At 38.1% G+C, this 19,660-nt stretch overlaps 2 protein-coding genes across 2 annotated transcripts; both read left to right on the top strand.

Moving 5' to 3' along the window:
• Nucleotides 1-6,873: 6,873 nt before the first annotated feature.
• LOC142634243 (uncharacterized) lies at nt 6,874-7,458 on the top strand. Its single transcript, XM_075808543.1, has one exon. The coding sequence runs from the start codon at nt 6,874-6,876 to the stop codon at nt 7,456-7,458; it is 585 nt and encodes a 194-aa protein (XP_075664658.1).
• Nucleotides 7,459-9,288: 1,830 nt separating this feature from the next.
• On the top strand, nt 9,289-9,909 carry LOC142634253 (uncharacterized). Its single transcript, XM_075808553.1, has one exon. It carries the CDS (start codon nt 9,289-9,291, stop codon nt 9,907-9,909), a length of 621 nt encoding a protein of 206 aa, XP_075664668.1.
• The last annotated feature ends 9,751 nt before the right edge of the window (nt 9,910-19,660 follow it).

Here is a 19,660-nt window from a genome sequence, read left to right on the forward strand (position 1 = left end):
CTGAAAGTTCGGTTGTAATTTCTAAAAAGAAAATGAAAAGAAAAAAATATCCACCTTGTATTAAATGGATCACAGACATAGGAAACAGAGAATCGACAAACAAACATTTCTGAAATTGTAGGGTAGATGAGCATCTGGAAATTACTGTTGTGTTGGTTGAATTTATTGTTGAAAATACCAAATTAATGATTACATTAGTTTGACCAGAAGCATAGCCGAATTGGTTTGTAGCTGGCTACACATACTAGTGATGGAAAAATGTTAGAATTGAAGTCATTTTCATTGAAATGTTCCTATCTTTGAAAAAGCTACACCAGACTTAATACAATTGTAGCAAGTAGCTTCCGTGTGTAACAAAAAGTGTAAGATCACTTCTTAACTTTTTAAGATCAATAAATTCATCATTACTCAATGTATCATAAGACAAGGCTAATTTAAGGAGAATTTTTAAAGATTTAGTTCACATCTGTGATAGTGCTCAAAAAGAATATGCTGAATGGTTCTGCATCAGTAATCAAAAGCTGAGCAATACAGCTGGGAGTATTGTTCAAGAAACAAAATCTACTTTTACATTTAGTACGCAATCTGCTTCCTTGGTAAGCATGACAACAAGTCGATGATTACCCTCAAGCAAGGTATTCATGTCAGGTCGACTTCTAGTCTTCCCCTTACATAAATGCAATACAATTTTTCCTCTTTTTATTATTTTTTTTTTCTGTATAAATAATCTACAAAACAAATGCAATTCAATTACTGATTGAATAATTGAGCTGCATGGATGAAGACCAATGGTTTGAGCACTATAGTCTATCGTGCGTACGAAAAATAACAAGCTCGAATAGGTAATTCTATGGTAAGACAATAGAATCAGTTCAACGCTGATGTTATCAGCTTGAAACAAGTAAGCCTCATTTTTCATTAATCTGATTATCAAAGCCAAAGTCTTTTTATTATTTTGCTGCGTCTTATCTTAGGCAGGAAACTTCTATCCTATTCAGCTTCTTGTCATATCCCAAGCCATTGCAAAGAGCAATAAGGGCCAAAATTTTAGCAATTTTTTTGGCTGGCTGGATGCTTTATATGCAAGTTATGCGTCAGCTTAGTGAGGATTTTATGGTTTGCTTGCAACTGTGACAAATAAACTTCCTATGGCTTTGCTTGTCATATAAGCTAAAACTTCAAAATGCATTTAAAAGGCCCCCTAATCACACGCACCCAGTGAGACAAAAATACAGTCAGATTTCTTTTAATTTTTTCGTATGCAAAATTGCAAATTACATTGTATAATTTCTTGTTTAAAGATAAAAGACGTACCATCATGGTGACATAATCCTACAGAATCTTAAACTTCAATCTACACCAATATTTTAAGTTATGCCTCCAGTTTGTAATGATTTATATAATAATCTATACAGGAGGATAAAACCTTTACTAAAAAATTTAATTATTTAACAAACCTTCCTTAGATACTTCAACATTCTGAATGAGATTTCTTTGTCAATGCTATGGGTCATATAGTCAAAGCCAAATACATCAATTTTATTTATTATTGAAAGAAAAGCCAAATACATCATTATCATTACCAACAATAAAAAAAAAAAAAAAGGAGAAGATTTAGAGTTTAGACAGTTCTAGTTTCTATTGTATACCATTTATCTATACACTTTTTCTGAAAGCAGCATTGTACCTTGACCGCTCCCCACTTTTCCCACTTTAATTATTGGAGGCATAACGCCTGGCGGAAAAGCATGGCTACACTGATTTTATCATATTACTGTTGGTTATGGCCTTATCCATTACTAATAGCATAGCTTACAAAATTGCAGAGGATGTGTCTCTTCCAATCGAATTATAACGGGTGTGCTGTCGCAGGCAACTAAAAATAAAATCTATACTCCGAAAAATATATGTAGAAGTGCGAGTAAGAATCGTTCCTACGGAGAGTATCTAGTCTAGTTTTATGCTATGTGAACAAGGAGGGGGGTTTGAGTATAATGAAAACAATTTTAAGGAAAACAATTAAGAAACAATTCAAATTAAAGTATCGAAATCAATCAAAAGAATAGACTTTGGTCTAAGTCAACATCCACCATTGGAATTTTACAACCGATCATCGATGCATGTATATATCAATTCACACTCTGAATATTCACCGTTGGAACTATTTTCCTATTTCTCCTTAGTCGCAGTTAATTAGAAAACAATCGATCTAATAAACCCTAACTACTAAACAACCCAAGACAAGCGCTAAAAGTTTAATCTAGTAGCAGCCTTAAGAATTAGAGAGATTGATGAAACTAAACAACACAAGCACAAGCGGGTGTATTTAATTTAATCGAGCGTTCTTTCTAAGATCTAATAATTTCTGACACAACAAATCATTAAATCTTGGTTGCTTCACAAATTAGAGGGATCAAACAATTACAAATTTGATATCTAACCTAGCAGTAAATTGCAACGAATAATAAACTAGTAGGCCTCCTAGTAATTAAACGAGACAATCATGAAAATAGGTACAGAAGAACATCTGATACTCAAAGCATAAAATTGAACAATAAAAACAAATTAAATCTCACAATTTTATTGATTTCGAGGTTTTTGTTTCATTCAACCAAGTATAAAAGTTTTAGCCACACAGGGCCATAATGAAAACTCGAAGGAAAAGTCAGAGAAGAAGGGAGAGAGAGGCGTGTCTCAAGCCTGATTTTTCCTCCCCCTTTATACACGCTAATTCCCCCTTTTCCAAGCCTACAAGATCTCCTAAAAATATTCTAAATATTATCCTAAAATAAAAACATCCAAATTTGACTAATTAAAGAAAAATATAAAATAAATAAAATAGAGTCCTAATATAACTAGGAAATGGTATTTTCAGCTGGAAATTTTGTGCATCAGATCTGGAAGCTTCCGAAAATAAACCGCATCAGATCTGCGTATTAGAATTTTAGGCAAAGGAACATTCCAGAACATCAGCAGTGCAGGTGCAGCAGCTTCAAGCCTAATTTCGACCTTGATTCGGCCCGTATCTCTCAAAACTCAAAACATAGAAGTTGTAGAGCTTTGTCTTGGCGTTCCATAGCATCTTGAATCATCTCAATCGGAACTCGGATGAGAGAGTTATGCCCATATAACGAAGCAATGTCAAAGCTATCTAGAATCGCTCAATTAGCTATGTTTTGCACTTAATCCCTCCATTTGCATCCTAAATCAAAATATAAGAATAATGAGTACATTTGAGCACCGAATAAGTATAAAAGACTAAACATTAAGGGAGAAAAATATGACATTTTGCATTCTCATCAGTAACCTATATCTATGTATATATCTAATTGAAGCGTAATATTTATTATTGTTACGTTTCTATTAAGTTACATTAACAAGCATGTCATTATTTTCCTTTCATTAATAAATAAAATTATTTTATTTTTGTTCCTTTTCTTTTAGCGTTTTAACGATTCCACAACTCTCACTTAGGTGCGTTTGTTTGGAAGTGAAATAGGGTAAATAGAAAATTTTGAACAAAAAATGGAAAATAAAACTTTTTTGGAATGTGTTTGGTTGGGTGGAGAGGAAGGAAAATAAATGGTAAGGCCCAGATGTTTTCTCCCCAAGCTTACCAAAAACGTTTCCTCTCTAAAATGGGGAGAAAATTGGAAGGAGAAGGCTTATGAAATGAGCTTCCAAAAATACCTCTCATGTTGAACTTCACCTCTACCTTGCTGGCTTTTTTTTTTTTTTTCCTTTGATTTTTTCTTTCTTTGTTAACGTGTTGGCTTCTTTTCTTTCTTTGATTTTGTTTGGGTGTTGGCTTCTTCTTTTTTTCTTTGATTTTTTTCCGTGTTAGCTTTCTTCTTCTTCTTTTTTTTTTTTTTTTGGGTGCTCATATGTTTATTCTCATTATTTTTTTTTTAGAAAAATTTTTTGGGTTAGTTTCTTGTGCTATTTTTTTTTTTTTACTTTAATGAAGTGTCCATCTATACACAAGTTTTTTAAAGTATAATGTGTTATTTTTTGTTTTATTTAATAGGGACATGATGATAAATTTATATAAACTTTATTTTCAACCAAACAAAAACGCTTTCCATCTCTCCACTTTTCCACCCTCCCAACCAAACACAAATGATGGAAATTAAAATCTTTTCTACCCCCCCCCCCACTTTTCCATCCTCTTTCTATTTTCTATCTTCCCACTTTTCCATCTTTCCAACCAAACGGACCCTAAAGCTTCCATAACACCCCTGACTCTCTCTCCATTGTTTTCAACTTCCCATGTCTACTTTTTAATACCTTAGACTCTTCCTCTCCTCATTGAACCCAACCAATTTATTCATGTTCAGTTGCCGCCACCACCACTATAAAACTAGAGAAATAATATATAAACCATTATACGTCTGGTCTTTCTTAATTAGAAGATTAATGGTTTTGGATTTAACTCCTGCCAAAAAAGAGCTCATTTCAAAGCAAGAATCCTACATTCTTGAGTGGAGATATCTCTTTGTTCCTTAAAACCATATGGTATGTCAAGCATGTTTTATACATTGGAGTATTATAAGTTTTTGTTTTTATGTATCTTTTACAATAAATTGTTGCGAGGCAAATTGGTTTGATCTCTGTTTCAATACTAAAGGTAATCCCAATATTTGCAATTCTTTGTTTCCATGTGTTTAATAAAGTGACTATAAGAAGCATTAAAAAAAAAAAAAATCAAAGATAGTCATGTTCATGTAGAAGAACAAATAGGAAGAACAAATGTTGAAGATAATATATTATGTTAGTAAACTTCATCCATAAATAGGTTTTCAACACTATGAAAAATTCCTAAGGTGTGTCTTATCTATATATATAATAATAGGTGAAGCTAAGAGAAATTTAAATTAGAATTAGAGTTTAAATTTTGCGTCATATGTCTTAAATGATTTATTCTTAAAGAGTTTTATTTCTTAATTTTAGAATCAAATGTGAGACCACATCATAAATATTCATCTAAGTGAGTTATTAAGTACAAAAACTAAAGAGTTTAGAGTAAATGAATCATAAAAAAAAAGTGCTTAACAATAATAAATAAATAAATAACATGGACAATTTATATTTTATACCTTATAATATCCTTACAAATTTTTTTAAAGAGTTAAAAAAATAAAAAAATAAAAAAATGACTATTAGTAGTATTTAAATTATATATAGGTATTATATTATGCATCTTATTGTATATCTTTAAGTGTATTCATGCATATGCATGGGATTACAAGCAAGTTAGATTTAATGTAGCAATGAAGATAGTAAAAAGAATATTAGGCATCAATAATTTTGATACATTATCCTCAAGCTATAAATAGGAGAAGAGAACATAGAGAAGGGGTTGGACATTCTAGAGAGAGAGAGAGAGAGAGAGAGAGAGAGAGAGAGAGAGAGAGAGAGAGAAGACAGTGGTAGTGAGAGTGGTTGAAGGGGAATAGGGGGAACAACAATTGTTGGGCCAATTCCTTATTAAGGCTCAATTGAGGAGCTACCCATAGTAGGAAACTCATTACCCACTATACAAATAAATTAGAAGCCCAACTCTAGGTCCGGTCCATCAAGGGAAATTGGGCTTGTACAATTGGCGCCGTTTGTGGGAATCTCCTACGTAGCTGTAGTTCTGCCTAGAATTGAGTGAGGAAGATGTCTGAACATCACTCGGCCAGCTATGCCGCTAGTGGTTCGGGGGGGTCTTCTCGAGGTTCAAGTTGGTGAGAAAGAAGGCATAAGAGAAATGAGGATCGACGTCACAACCAAGAAGAGAGACATTCTGGTTTTGGGGAAGGATCGTCACAGACGTATCGATCAGCGTCAAATGTCTCCGGCCATGAACTTCATGATAGGAGGGATAAGGAGTTAGAACGCATGCAGAGAAGGATAAGGGATTTGGAGCCAGAATTATAAGAAAAGTGTTGACGAAGGTACTGCGATGAGCATGCTGAAGGGTCTAAAACAATGAGGGGTAGCCATGGAGAAGCATCCCACCAATTAGGCTCGCATCGGTCTTGGGATCGATCTCGGGGTTATGGCGACAGAGACTCAGTTTCCCCTAAGCGAGGAAGGCCCTGAAATGCCGCGCTAGATGCTATGGGCCGAGCATTACGCAGAGCCGCTCGGTTGCCATTTTCGGAAGAAATTGAATGGGCGCCCATGCCAAGTAAATTTAACAGACCCCTGTTTATTTCTTACGATGGAAAACCGGACTTGGTGGAACACGTGAGTCATTATATACAGATGAGGTCTTTGCATAATCATAATGATGTGTTGATGTGTAGGGTGTTTCCTTCTAGTCTTGGGCCAACTGCTCTGAGGTGGTTTAATGAGCTAAGGAAAGGGTCAATCCATAGTTTTGGGGAGTTAATTCAGGAGTTCGGTGTTTGGTTCATGACTTGTAGACAGGTACCACAACCGGTGGATGCTCTGTTATCAATGAAGATGGGAGCTGGGGAAACACTTCAGAGTCACACTAGCAGATACTGGGAACTGTACAATGAGATTGGTGGAGGAAATGAGAAGGTTGCGGCAAGTACATTTCGGTTGGGGTTGCCTGAGGATTTAGAATTATGCGAGTCATTGACGATGAGGCTACCCGAGGATATGAGGCAGCTTATGAAGTGTATTGAGGAGTGCAAGAGATTGGAAGATGATAGGCAGCAAAGCAAGGGGAAGGTGCTAGTCACCCCACAGTATTCGAAAGAGTCCTGCCAATGGGGTTTTTAGTTTAGATCTCGGGGGAGTTTAAGGATTTAGAAGCCCGGTGCTCATACCAGGAAGGTTAATGTGACATTTAAGGAATCTGTGCACAAAATTCTAGACCGAATAAAGCACGAGCCATACTTTCAATGGCTAAGCAAGATGGGGGGAGATCCCACCCGAAGAAATCAGAATTTGTATTGTACATATCACCGGGACAAAGGGCACACCATCGAGCAAAGTAGAGTTCTAAAGTATCATTTGGAGCAGTTGGTGAGGTCGAGAAATTTGAAGGAGTTCGTGGTGGACCTTGGAGGTCAAGGAGCTAGGCAAACATCAAGACCTCGGGGTAACCCTCTCCCACCCCCGTTAGGCGTGATAGAAGTCATACATACTGCTTCAATGAGTAATCAAGTGACTCGTAGAAAAGGGATATTGATCGTGGTGCTAGTGGAAAGTCCTCAAGAAGAGCAACCACCAGGGAAAAGGATGAAGTACGTTTGGGAACCCATTGCCTTCATGGATGAAGATTTGGAAGGAACGACCGAGCCTCATGACGATGCATTGGTGGTTATGGCCCGGATTAACGGCTTTATAGTAAAGAGGGTATTAGTGGACCAAGGAAGCGAGGCCGAAGTAATGTATCCTTATCTATTTAAGGGGCTTGGACTAAAGAACAAAGATTCATCCCGGTATGATACACCTTTAGTTGGATTTGATGGCCAAATGGTGGTTCATGAGGGGTAGATTTCACTCCCCGTCAATATGGAGGGGAAGGAGGTAATGGTGAAGTTCATAGTGGTTAATTCATTTTTGGCATATACAGCCATTCTCGGCAGGTCATGGATTCATGCAATGGGGGTTGTTCCGTCCACTTTGCACATCAAAGTTAAGTTCCACACCGAGCATGGTATTGCAACGGTGAGGGGAAATCAACAAGTGGCAAGGCAGTGCTTGGTGGCAGCTGTCAATCGAGAGATAAAGCAGAAGGAATCCACAAAGGAGATTCCTTTATAGCAATTACTAGGGCCCCCAGGGGAAAAGGGGGCCAGTTGTGTCGAGGAGCTGATCAAAGTGAGTATATTTCCAGATAAGAATAGGAGTTTCAACATAGGAGCACGTCTACCAAACAAGGATAGGGTAGAAATATTGTTGTTGTTGGTACGAAATGTGGATGTTTTTACTTGGAGTCCGTATGAGGTGTTCGGGGTAGATCCAGAGTTCATAGTTCACCAACTTAATGTGTACCCATCGTACCCCCCAAGAAACAAAGACTGAGGAGATCAGCCAAAGAACATGTGGAAGCTGTTAAGCAAGAAGTGGAAAGGTTGAAAGATGTGGGGGCGATAAAGGATGTTTTCTTCTAGGAGTGGTTGACGAATACAATAGTTGTCAAAAAGAAAAATAGTAAATGGAGAATATGTGTGGATTTTACCGACCTTAACCGAGCATGCCCGAAAGATCCATTCTCGATATTGAAGATCAATCAACTAGTAGATGCAACGTACGGACACCCGAGGATGAGTTTCCTAGACACTTTTCAGGGTTACCATCAGATTGCTTTGGCCATCGAAGACCAGGAAAAGACGACATTTATCTCTCCTGATGCTAATTATCACTATATCGTGATGCCAGTTGGTTTGAAAAATGCTGGGGCCACCTATCAAAGGATGATGACTAAAATGTTTAGGGAGAAGATCGGTCATACGGTGGAAGTGTACATTGATGATATGGTGGTGAAAAGGAAAGTAGAGTAGGGGCATGTCGGTGACCTCACAAAGACATTTGAAGTACTCAGACAGCACAGGCTGTGTCTCAATGCTGACAAATGCACCTTTGGAGTGGGGGCTGGCAAGTTTCTTGGATACATGATCACTCATTGAGGAATAGAAGTAAATCTCGACCAGATTAGTGCCATAGAATGCCTTAAGTCTCCAAGCAATCCTAAGGAAGTACAAGTATTAACCGGTATGTTGGCCGCGTTGAACCGATTCGTTTCAAAGTTTGCTAACCAGTGTCATCCTTTTTATCAATTGTTGAAGAAATGGAAAGGATTTCAGTAGACCGAAGAATGTGAGGAGGCCTTTCAAGATTTGAAAAAGTATTTGGTACGAGCGTCGATATTGTCGGCACTAGAACCCGATAAGGATTTATTCATGTATCTCTCTGTATCCGAGCATGTCGTGAGTTCTGTGTTAATAAGAGATCAAGGTATACAATAGTCAGTCTATCATATTAGTAAGACTTTAGTCAATACAGAGACCAGGTATTTGCCCCTAGAAAATTGGCGTTGGCACTAGTACATGCCACCTGGAAGCTGCCTCACTACTTTCAAGCTCACATTGTCAATGTGTTGACTAAGTATCCATTACAATCCTTGTTGAGGAGGTTTAACTTCATGGGTCAAATATTCAAGTAGGGGACTAGGTTGGGTTCGTTTGACATACGGTGAGTTCAGTTAAAGGCCAAGTTCTTGCTGATTTTGTTGTGGAGTTTTCCCCAAGAAGGGAAATATGGATCGTGTGCCATTTGGAACTTTGGCCTTGGAGAGTATTCGTGGATGGGGCATCCAGTGCAATGGGAGCGGGGGTAGGGATCGTTATAATCACGCCAAAAGGATTACAGATGGAACATTTTTTTAGGCTAGGCTTTAAGGCTTTCAAAAATGAGGCTGAGTATGAAGCCTTACTTGCAGGACTGAGAGCTGTATTTGATTTGGGGGCACAGGAAGTAGAGATTTACTCGGACTCACGGCTAGTCGTCAACCAAGTTCAAGGAAACTTTGAGGCCAAAGATCCTTGGATGATAGATTACTTGAGGTTAGTGAAACAAACCATGAGTCTGTTCCAGAAGGTAAAGCTAATTCAAATTGCTCGGGGGCAGAACAGACATGCGAATTCTTTGGCCATTTTGGCGTCATCATTAACTAAGGAGATACCCCAGTTGATTAAGGTGGAGGTTGTGAAAGAACTTAGTATTGATGTAAAGGTGAATATCTCGATTGTTGCGGTACCTAAGCCTTGTTGGATGGATCTGATAATTGACTTTTTAGCCGAGGACCATGTGCCATATGATGAGAAAGAGGCTAAAAGAATACGCAGAATAGCTGCTCAGTACCTGGCTGTCTTAAGACCGCAGACTATACCGAAGATCTTTTGGGGGACCATACCTTCTATGTTTACACTCGAGCAATGTTGATGAGCTTTTGACCAAGCTCCATGAAGGGGTATGTAGTAGTCATGCCTAGGGACGCTCGTTGGCCCACCGAACAATGACCCAAGGGTTTTGGTGGCCCCAGATGCAAAAGGATGCTACTGATCATGTTCGAAAGTGTGAGCAATGTCAGAGACATGCACCATTGATACATCAGCCGACAGGGAGTTTGAATCCTGTTAGCAACCCGTGGCCCTTCGCATAGTAGGGGCTAGATATCATCGGCCCATTACCTTGAGCTAAGGGAAATCAAAGATTCATCTTAGTGGCCATGGACTATTTCACCAAGTGGGAAAAGGCTGAAGCATTAGCTAATATTCGAGGTGTAGACGTCAAAAAATTTGTGTGGAGGAACGTAGTGACAAGGCTCAGAGTGCCGGAGTCTTTGGTATCCGACAATGGATTATAGTTTGACAGTAAAACATTCTGCAAGTTTTGCAGAGACCTTGACATTAAGAATAGGTATTCAACTCTAGTGTATCCCAGAGTAATGGCTAAGCCGAGGCAACTAATAAAGCATTGTTAACAGGTTGAAGAAAAGGCTAAAAGGGACTAAAGGTAGATGGGCCGAGGAGTTACCAAATGTTTTGTGGGCCTACCGAACAACGCCCAAAAGATCCACAGGAGAAACTTCATTTTCTTTAACATATGGGGCAGAAGCAGTTATACCAGCTGAAATAAGTTTATGTAGTGCCCGGGTTTTCGGATTTACCTCAGTCAAGAATGAACAGTTAATGGTGAAGCAACTGGATTCGTTAGAAGAATTCCGGGAATCTGTAACCATACGGTTAGCAAACAACCAGCAAAAACTTACTTGGCGATACAACAATGACGTGAAGAAAAGGGAGTTTAGTGCTGGAGACCTTGTGTTACAGAAAGCTGTTGGGAGTGCACGGGGTGTTGGTTCAGGGAAGTTGGCCTCGAATTAGGAAGAACCGCATAGGGTTACTGCCATTGCCGAACCAGGAGCATACTATTTGAAAACATGGAGGAGAGACCACTTTCTCAGCCTTGGAATATTCAAAATTTGAAGAAATTTTACCATTAGTTGTAGCAAATATAACGGTGTGGGTTGTGTACAAACTACTATGTAAATAACAATGTATATATGTGTAATGTATAGGAGTTTCAGCTCAATTATTGCGTGAATACTATCTAAGGACAAAAGCCTAGGTTCAGTTCAATCCCGGTCACTGGCTAGGTGGAAACCTTATTCATTAAAGTTGGTTAAGGACAAAAGCCTAGGTTCGGTTCGATCCCAGTCACCGGTCATGTGTAAACCTTATTCATTAAAATTGGTTAAGGATAGAAGCCTCTTATTCATTAAAATTAGTTAAGGACAGAAGCCAAGGTTTGGTTCGATCCCGGTCACCGGCCAAGTGGAAACCTTATTCATTAAAATTGGTTAAGGATAGAAGCCTCTTATTCATTAAAATTAGTTAAGGACAGAAGCCAAGGTTCGGTTCGATCCCGGTCACCGGCCAGGTGGAAACCTTATTCATTAAAATTGGTTAAAGACAAAAGCCTAGGTTCGGTTCGATCCCGGTCACTGGCCAAGTGGAAACCTTGCTCACTAAATTATCTAAGGACAAGCCTATGTTCGGATCGATCCCAGTCACCGGACAGATGAACACCTTATTAAAATGAGTCAAGGATAGGAGCCCAGTTCGGCAGTATAACATTTACACATGAACCGAATAAGAGTATGGCAAAAATAATCTGATTTTAACAAGAAACAATAGTACAAAATAAAAATAAAAATTGTTCCCAAGTTTGAGGGTTTTAAAAAATGAAATAAATGTTTTGTCACCACATCCTAGTGACCATGAGCAAGACTTAGTAGAACAAATAATAAAAAAGAAAAAATAGAAAGCATTAAAGTAAAGAGTCTTTTCTTCAAGTAGCAGGGTCTTGAGGTTTGTCCGGCTGAACTAAAGTCATGTCTGTGGCTGGCTGGGCATTGGGGCCGGGGATTGAGGTCGAGCTGAGTCCTCCACAACATTGGGGTTGCTGGTGATTTCAAGGTCAATTAACTCCGCATGAAAGTCAATCTTCTACACCAACTCCCTCATGCTAGGAGTATCTTCTTCTTCTTCGGCACCCGTGGGGTTCTATACTGAGGGAGGAGGATCCAAGTAGGGTATTTGCTTAAGGTTTCTCAGTGGGGAATCATTGGACGCCCCTATAACTTGCAGCGCAGCCATCCACCCCTCGCTAAACCCATGTCGCTGCGACTGGTAGATGATCAGCTCGACCGAATTCTCGGCGTCTGTAGATCCCGCATTGTACCACTTGTCCTCACAGGCCTCCAAAGTAACCTTAAGCTCAACAAATTGATTGGTAAGTGCCAGATTTATTTATTCAGCCTCAAGCAGCTTGAGCTCCGTTCCCCCCATCTTGACCTCCATCTCCATCAATTTCTTCTCCACTAGTGCCTGGGTCCTTTCAGTCACCCTTGCCCTTTCCTCAGCATCCTCTGTAGCTTTGTCTTTGTCTTTTACCATGGCCTCAGCAACCTCTTTTAAGGCTCTCTCCTTGTCAGTCTCCTCAGCAGCATGCCTCAATCAGTCTTCTATCATATAAGCCAATTGGGCTGCCTGTTATAAAAAGAAAGAAATAAGAAATATATATACTCACTTATGTAGTAAAAGAAGGAAAAAACAAGGTTTATTACCACGATTAAGTGCCACTGTAACCGAGTGGCCAAGGCCTCATCACTACCACCAGAGAAGTAGTGCACGTCCTCGGGGAGCTGCAAGTCTTGTCCAAGGCTCTGGGCAATTCGTCCCCCTTCGCTTTAGGCCCAGTTTCTCACGTTGGAGGTCACTGGAAGAGGCTCGTTCCCGAGCCTGAAGATTGTGTGCCATCCTACAGTCGGAAGGGCAGAAGAAGACGCCACATTAGACTCGACCTGCTCGAGTAGGCGTACGCCGTCGGCTGATTCCCGGGTGCCAACATCCGGGGTAGAAGCTGGGGGAGTCCTTGGTGGAGTTTCTTCCGGTCTTTTGAGGGGCTAGTTAGTAGTACATTGCCTCCTCTGAGTATGGGCAGCTAGAAGGGGTTGATCTCTGCCTTGGGTCTGTTGTTGCTGCACAAGGGGACAGCCACCGGGCAGAGACCAGTCAACTGTTATAGTTCTCAGAACAACCATCTCGCCTTCCGCTTGTTCGGCCTCAGCTTCTGAGGAGTTTACTGACTCAACCTTTGCTTGGTGGCTGGACCTCAACACGATTTTCCTTAACTGATATGTGAACGGCACGACCTTGAAAGACGGAGTCAACTGATGCGTCCCTCATAGGTACCAATGAATCCGCCCTAACCAATCGGGGGCCGAGGTCCCAAGCTTCGCTTACTGATAGGGTTGGGGGAAGGAAATTCGGATGTCGTACCTCGATGTATGATAATAGTGGACTATCCACCAACATAGCTTGTCCAAAAGGTTGATAGCTTGTATAAATTAGGGTGCAACCGAGTATAAGATGGGATGCCTAGAGTTGTTCGTCAAAGTTGACGAAGATCTCTGAACGGATTACAAAATTCAGGTCCCTCATGTGTACAACTCTAATGTTTGGTTTGAATTTCTTGCCATCTGCATCAAGGTAAACAAAAATGGTTAGTACATGTTTAAATGATAATAAAAATGAGCAAATCGCAGCATAAGTTAAAAACAAAGTTAAGTGTGCACGGTATCGACCAACGTCTCGAGGCGAAGTCGGGTAGGTGAGTTCCTTGGCATGTCAATTGCCGCTCATCCGAACAAACTCTCCCGCTGAGTTTCTATTAGAATCGAGAAGGCACGATATTAGTCGTACTTGTACATCCCTAACCTTTAAGTAGTATGCCAATCTGATATTACCGCACAAGCTATACATATAATTTATGTCATGGTGGTCTAAGTGTAAACCGTACAAATGATTTAACTGGCTAACACAACGCACTACTCGATAAAAATTAGGTGGGAGTTGGTTGGGACATAGACCATAAAACCTAAGGGTCCTAAGTATTAACGGGTCCACGGGGAACCTAACCCCTCCTTCTAAGATGGCCATCAAGGGGAAAAATACTACGTGGGGACACCGTTCTAAAGCGATGTCACCCTCATGACAATATGATACTTCTACATTGTCAAGGACAGCGAACCCAGCCCTAAAGTTGGCTAAGGCTGCTGCGGTATCAAGAAGATGAGCAAACCCCATTTTAACCATAACAGAGAAAAAGGAAAAGAGAGTAAATAAAGAAAAGAAGTGAGCAAGGAAACTTACTGTGGGCATTAAGAAATTTTTGTTCTCAGATTGGGGACCTATGCTCGGGAAGAGAAGTGTGCTCAGCAGTGAAGAACTTAGAGAGACAAGGAAGTGAAAAGATGATTTGATAGGAAGAATGCCACTATTTATAGGAGGAAGGTAGTTAATGAAAAAGAAGCGTGAAAGTCTTTACAAATCATTTTCATAACCCCCACGTGTGACCTCGGTTTACGAACCGTTAGGATATAATTACAATTGGACCTAACAAACAGTCATAACGCTCCTTTTGAGAGAGCATTAATAACCGTCTTATCCGCTCTTAAATGACTAGCGATTAAGCTTCCCAAAGAGCCATTTCCTTGCCAAGGTGAGTCCTTGATTCGCTCTCGGCTACCGGTCGCGAATTAAGGGGGGCTATTGTATGGTACCTAGCCACAAGCCAAAATACCTTAGGCCTAGGCCGGAATAGAACCATAAACATTATCGGGCCAAGGCCCATTGTCGCAACTGATTCATTGTTCGCAAGCTCGACCCATAGCCACAGCCCGCGTATGAGGTGATTGGTGGATTAGACCTGTGTTGCGCGGGTGGTTACTCGGCAGCTCAGGAGTGCCTTGTGGTATCACGCTACCGAGTAAATTTCAGAGGTTGTCACCAGTTCCAACGTCCTTTACGCCATTTCTAACGAAGCTTATTCTTTGTCAAGAATAATCAATTTGGGCCCCACTCACACGAGTGAAACCAAAAGGTAATCATGAGCCTCCCACCAACCTCAAGTTATAAATAGGAGAAGAGAACACATAGAAGGGGTTGGACATTCTGGAGAGAGAGAGAGAGAGAGAGAGAGAGAGAGAGAAGACAATGGTAGTGAGAGTGGTTGAAGGGGAATAGGGGGAACCTTGCCATTAACCCAGCCAAAAAATGATGTTTTGTACCAAAAATTAAAAAAAAAAAAAATATACAAAATGTCATTTTTGGACGGATTGACGACAAACATATGATGGTCCATAATAATAGTTGATGTCATTGTAATGGCCAAGGGTATGATTTTTTTTTTGAGTAAAATGAATTATATTGTTGGTAATCAAATTTTCGTTAATTTCTAAGAGCATGACAAGTGGTGCAATATGAAGCTTATTGTAAATACACCATTTTGCAATTAGACATGCACTCACTCAAGGGTGATATTTTGAAAACACTCTAGAGGTAAGAATGTCATTTAGATTGTTGGATAGACATGAATTCAATTTCAAAATACATTTGAGTTCGTGACGATCAAAACGACAAGCTAAATGAGAAATTAATCATCCGACCAAAAGATCAAGCCACATCAAATATCAATGATTGATATGCTTCCTTATATATTAAGGGTAAAACCTTATGATTATGCTTAGTTTTTTTTTTTTTTTTTTTTAGAGTTTCAACCTATAACGTTCACTCCTGATAATAGTTTTTTATCATCAGACCAAGACACCAATCAATTTTTGATGTAGACGAGGTTTAAACCCTAGATCTTTTATTCAACTATCAGAAATTTTACCAATTGAGCTAAGTGGAACTTACTTTAGTTAATTTTGATTGATTCTTAATTGGATTAATTAAAATTAATTATATGTCAAAATCTCCTTGATTTAATTTTTAAGGCAAGAATGTAATTAAATTATATATAAAAATCCTATTATAGATAAATCTTATAATTTTTTTTTTTTTTTAATTTTGCCTCCTAGTGAAAGAGCGGAAAATTTACCACCGCTCACCCTTGGTGCGGTGGTCACTCTACAAATATAAATGTTTGTGGGGTGTAGGAGGACAAAGGCCGGGGTTCAAGTCTCTATGAGGAAGTTTCAAACACATATACACTTAGATTAAGTTATCGTAAAAATTCTATCTTGTATTTAAAAAAAAAAAAAAAAGTGGAAAATTTTGAAATTAAGAATTAAAAATCTTTAGGATGATATTCAGATCATTAAGTGGCTAAAAATATAGCTTTTAAACTCGTAACTATCCTTAAGCAAATTAGAAAATTGAGCAGAGGTTGCACAAAATTCAAAATTAGAGCGAAAACCATCAAGGAGCAAGGTGCCAAGGACACAAGTATCAATCAACACTTGGTCACAAAAACACAAGTGTTGATCAACACTTATGTCCAGTATCTCACCAAATTCGAATTTAGACACCTCTTATTAGCTCTAACCTAAATTTAAATGTGCAGGAGGATAAAAAAAAAAGTTCAAAAAAACTCCTAGAGGAATGGAGATGAGGGATATTTTAACCCACTAATCCACTCCCTTATTAAATAGTACCTCCCTTCATCAAATCGAGGAACTTTTTCTTCAGATTTTGAAGACTTTTGATATATATACAAAAATATAAATAAAATAAATAAAAAAAGTGAAACGAAAAATTCTATAGAAAACTTAGGAGAGACATATGGTTACTTCATGAAACATCACTCTTCTTTGGCCACAAAATCCCAAAAACCCTAGTCTACGTCTATCCATCACCCCCACAATCAACAATCTCTACAATCACCTTCTCAAATCATATTGAAGTTGAGAATTTTTTTTTTTGGTGAAGAAATCACATTCTTTGACTTGTATTAAGTATTAACTGCCTGAAAGAGCTACTAGGTATGGAAGCATTTTGAGAGAAAAGAGCTAAAGGAAAAATGCTTCATATGGGACTTGTGGGGGTCAAGATTCCAAGAAAGATTTCGAAACTTTGATTGCCATAACTATTTTGTTATGTATGGGTTTAGAGTTTATAATGGGAGGGCTAATAAAGGTAATCAAAACACTGAAACTTGATAAAAACAGGAAGAGGAAATTTGAAGAATAATTTGCCAACATTATATATGGAAGAACAAATACAATCTCTCTCTCTCTCTCTCCTCCCATCTGGTGGGTAAGGGTCCCATTTAGACTACTTGGTCCTAGACTACTTGGTCCTCCTTTTAGTAGTGGGTTAACATGGTGGAGGTCAGAAGATACTTGTGAACTCCACCATGATGAGTAGATTATTAGGTGTGTAGCATCAGTAATAAATGCAACTCCTATTAAGTAGGAATATCTAATTAGTGCGGAAGTGATGGTTGTGAGATTCAGGTTTTATCCTCTGTGGTTCGTCAGCCATATTCCCTCGTGCCAATATTTCTTCCATAGGCAGTGGATTAACATGATACGCCGAGGTGACGCCTCATCAGTTTGGTCGGCCCAGGATAATGAGCCTTGGTGGGTTGGGCCCTTGGGTTTTCGGGAAAAAGGGATGTATTCTTATAATGCCTTCCTCAGCACTACCCATCATTGCTTCGGAATGGACCTGCCCTCTTGACATTCCTTATTTTTCTTATGGGCCTAAGACTTGGGGGCCTATGGCATGCTAGGATAAACCATTCATCTACAGGACTTCTTAATATGATACTACTTATGAGATTGATCTAGCAGAGTTTGTAGGCCCAAAGCCATTTATTTGTGAAACACTCAGCAAAAAGAATGCGGAGCACAAGAATCTAATTAGCCAATAGCTCCGGCACGTTAGAACACATTTCTTTGATCTTAATTCTTAATAGGACAAATGATATATTTGATTTGGTGTTAGAAGCTAAGCAAATTAAACTCATAGACAAACATAAAATACCCTCGAATGAGGAAATATGAGAGAGAAGTTACTTTAATTAAATGACATAATTCAATTGTTCATGCCACTAACAAGCGCATACCCTTCAGGATTATTATCCATGATAAGATTGATAGAAATATTTTAAAATTTCTTAATGAAAATATGGAAGTGGATGAAAATCCTTTCCCATTAATTGGTACTTTGATATGGTTTTATTAGATATAAGTTCAATTATGGCTAACACTAGTTACCGTGATAAAGTGAAAAATGAAAATAGACTTATTATACCAAATGTTTTTGTGCACAGGAAAACATATCACAATTAATCCAAAATTCCAAAGCATAGAATATCTAGAACAACAAACAAGCCGCCATTAAAATTAAACAAAGGGTCTTTTGGCTGAATATTGCAAAAAAGTGAGTTTATTTGTGATATGGGAATTGTTGAAAGTTATTTGGGAAATTCAGGTACAAAGCAAATTTCGGTAATACTGTTATCGAAATTCTAACAAAAAGTATGAGAGAGGAAAGAAAAGTAATGTGATGGCTAGAGGGAGAAAAAATTTGAATTTCGGTAATGAAATTATCGAAATCTTGCTGCCAAAAATCTGATGCCTAGATGTAGTGCCAGAAGGAGAGAGTGCTTGAAAGGAAAAAAATCAATAGTGGCAACCAAGTTGCTGAAATTGTAGGGGAGGAGAGAGAACATTTTAATAGGAATTTTCGCATGCTGAAAATGGAGGGGAAAAAAAAAAGAATTGTGGCAATGGGGTTGCCGAAAATTGGAGGAGTCAATTATCTGATTCTTATTCTCCAAAGACTTAAGTACATAGAATATATTCTTTATTCATTCCCAATAAAACCTATTGACATCACACCTCTATGTCATGTATAGATTATTTTTTGTCTTTTTATTTCTCATCCTCATTATAAAAGGCAACATCGGTTTTTGTATCTACTCATAGAAAGTGTTAACATTTTTCGTATGGTTTTACTTCCTTCTAATTGTTCATTGCTTTATTACTCTTCTGCTTTGCTCTAGTGTGCACAACTAAGGATTGTAAGTTTTGGGTTAATGTGAGTTTTTTGCTTTGCTTTGCTTTATTAGCTTACACCTCTAGAAATTAACAGATTTATTATTATTATATAAATATATGCTTTGTAAATATTAGAAGCTAATACATTGTAAAATATTATGTATTGTTGTATTAGAGTTAATATTGTTTGTATGACTATGATTATAATTATGATTGTTGTTGTTGTTGTTGTTAAAATTTTAGATTAATGAATTCTTTTTGGTTCTACAAGCATTTTAAGTTAAATTTGAAATTTACCATAATAAATTGCAGTAGTCACCATATATAAATTTGATTATTTTATAGTTGATACTTGATAACATACAATCAGCCTATGACTTAGGTACTTCTAAAAAAAAAAAAAAAAGACTATACTTTAGGCTAGGAATACTTTATTTTCAAATATTTTTTAATTGATGTCCATAACTTCAACATAGATTGTTGCCTTTAACTTAGGCTAGGAACGGTCTATTTTGAAATTCAAATATTTTTCACTCATGGCAGAATATTGCCTTGTATATCAAATCTCATGTATTTGGTTGATATCATTATAAATACAATAACTTGAACTCTTTTAAGGGCCAAACTGATTCGCATAAACTTTTTAGTATTGTTGTTATTTTGTGTTTATTTATTATTATTCGATTGTTTTTTTTATTTTTTATGTTGCAAGTATCATTCTATAATTTCACTCTCTTAGTTCGTATCACAATTGTGGTAAGCATCTCGACTCTCTAATTAAATTTATATATGTGTTTTGTTAATTTTGAAATTATTTAATATTATTTATTGTTATTA

The sequence above is a fragment of the Castanea sativa genome, chromosome 1 (assembly GCF_040712315.1).
Source record: "Castanea sativa cultivar Marrone di Chiusa Pesio chromosome 1, ASM4071231v1".
In the NCBI taxonomy this organism is placed as follows: Eukaryota; Viridiplantae; Streptophyta; class Magnoliopsida; order Fagales; family Fagaceae; genus Castanea; species Castanea sativa.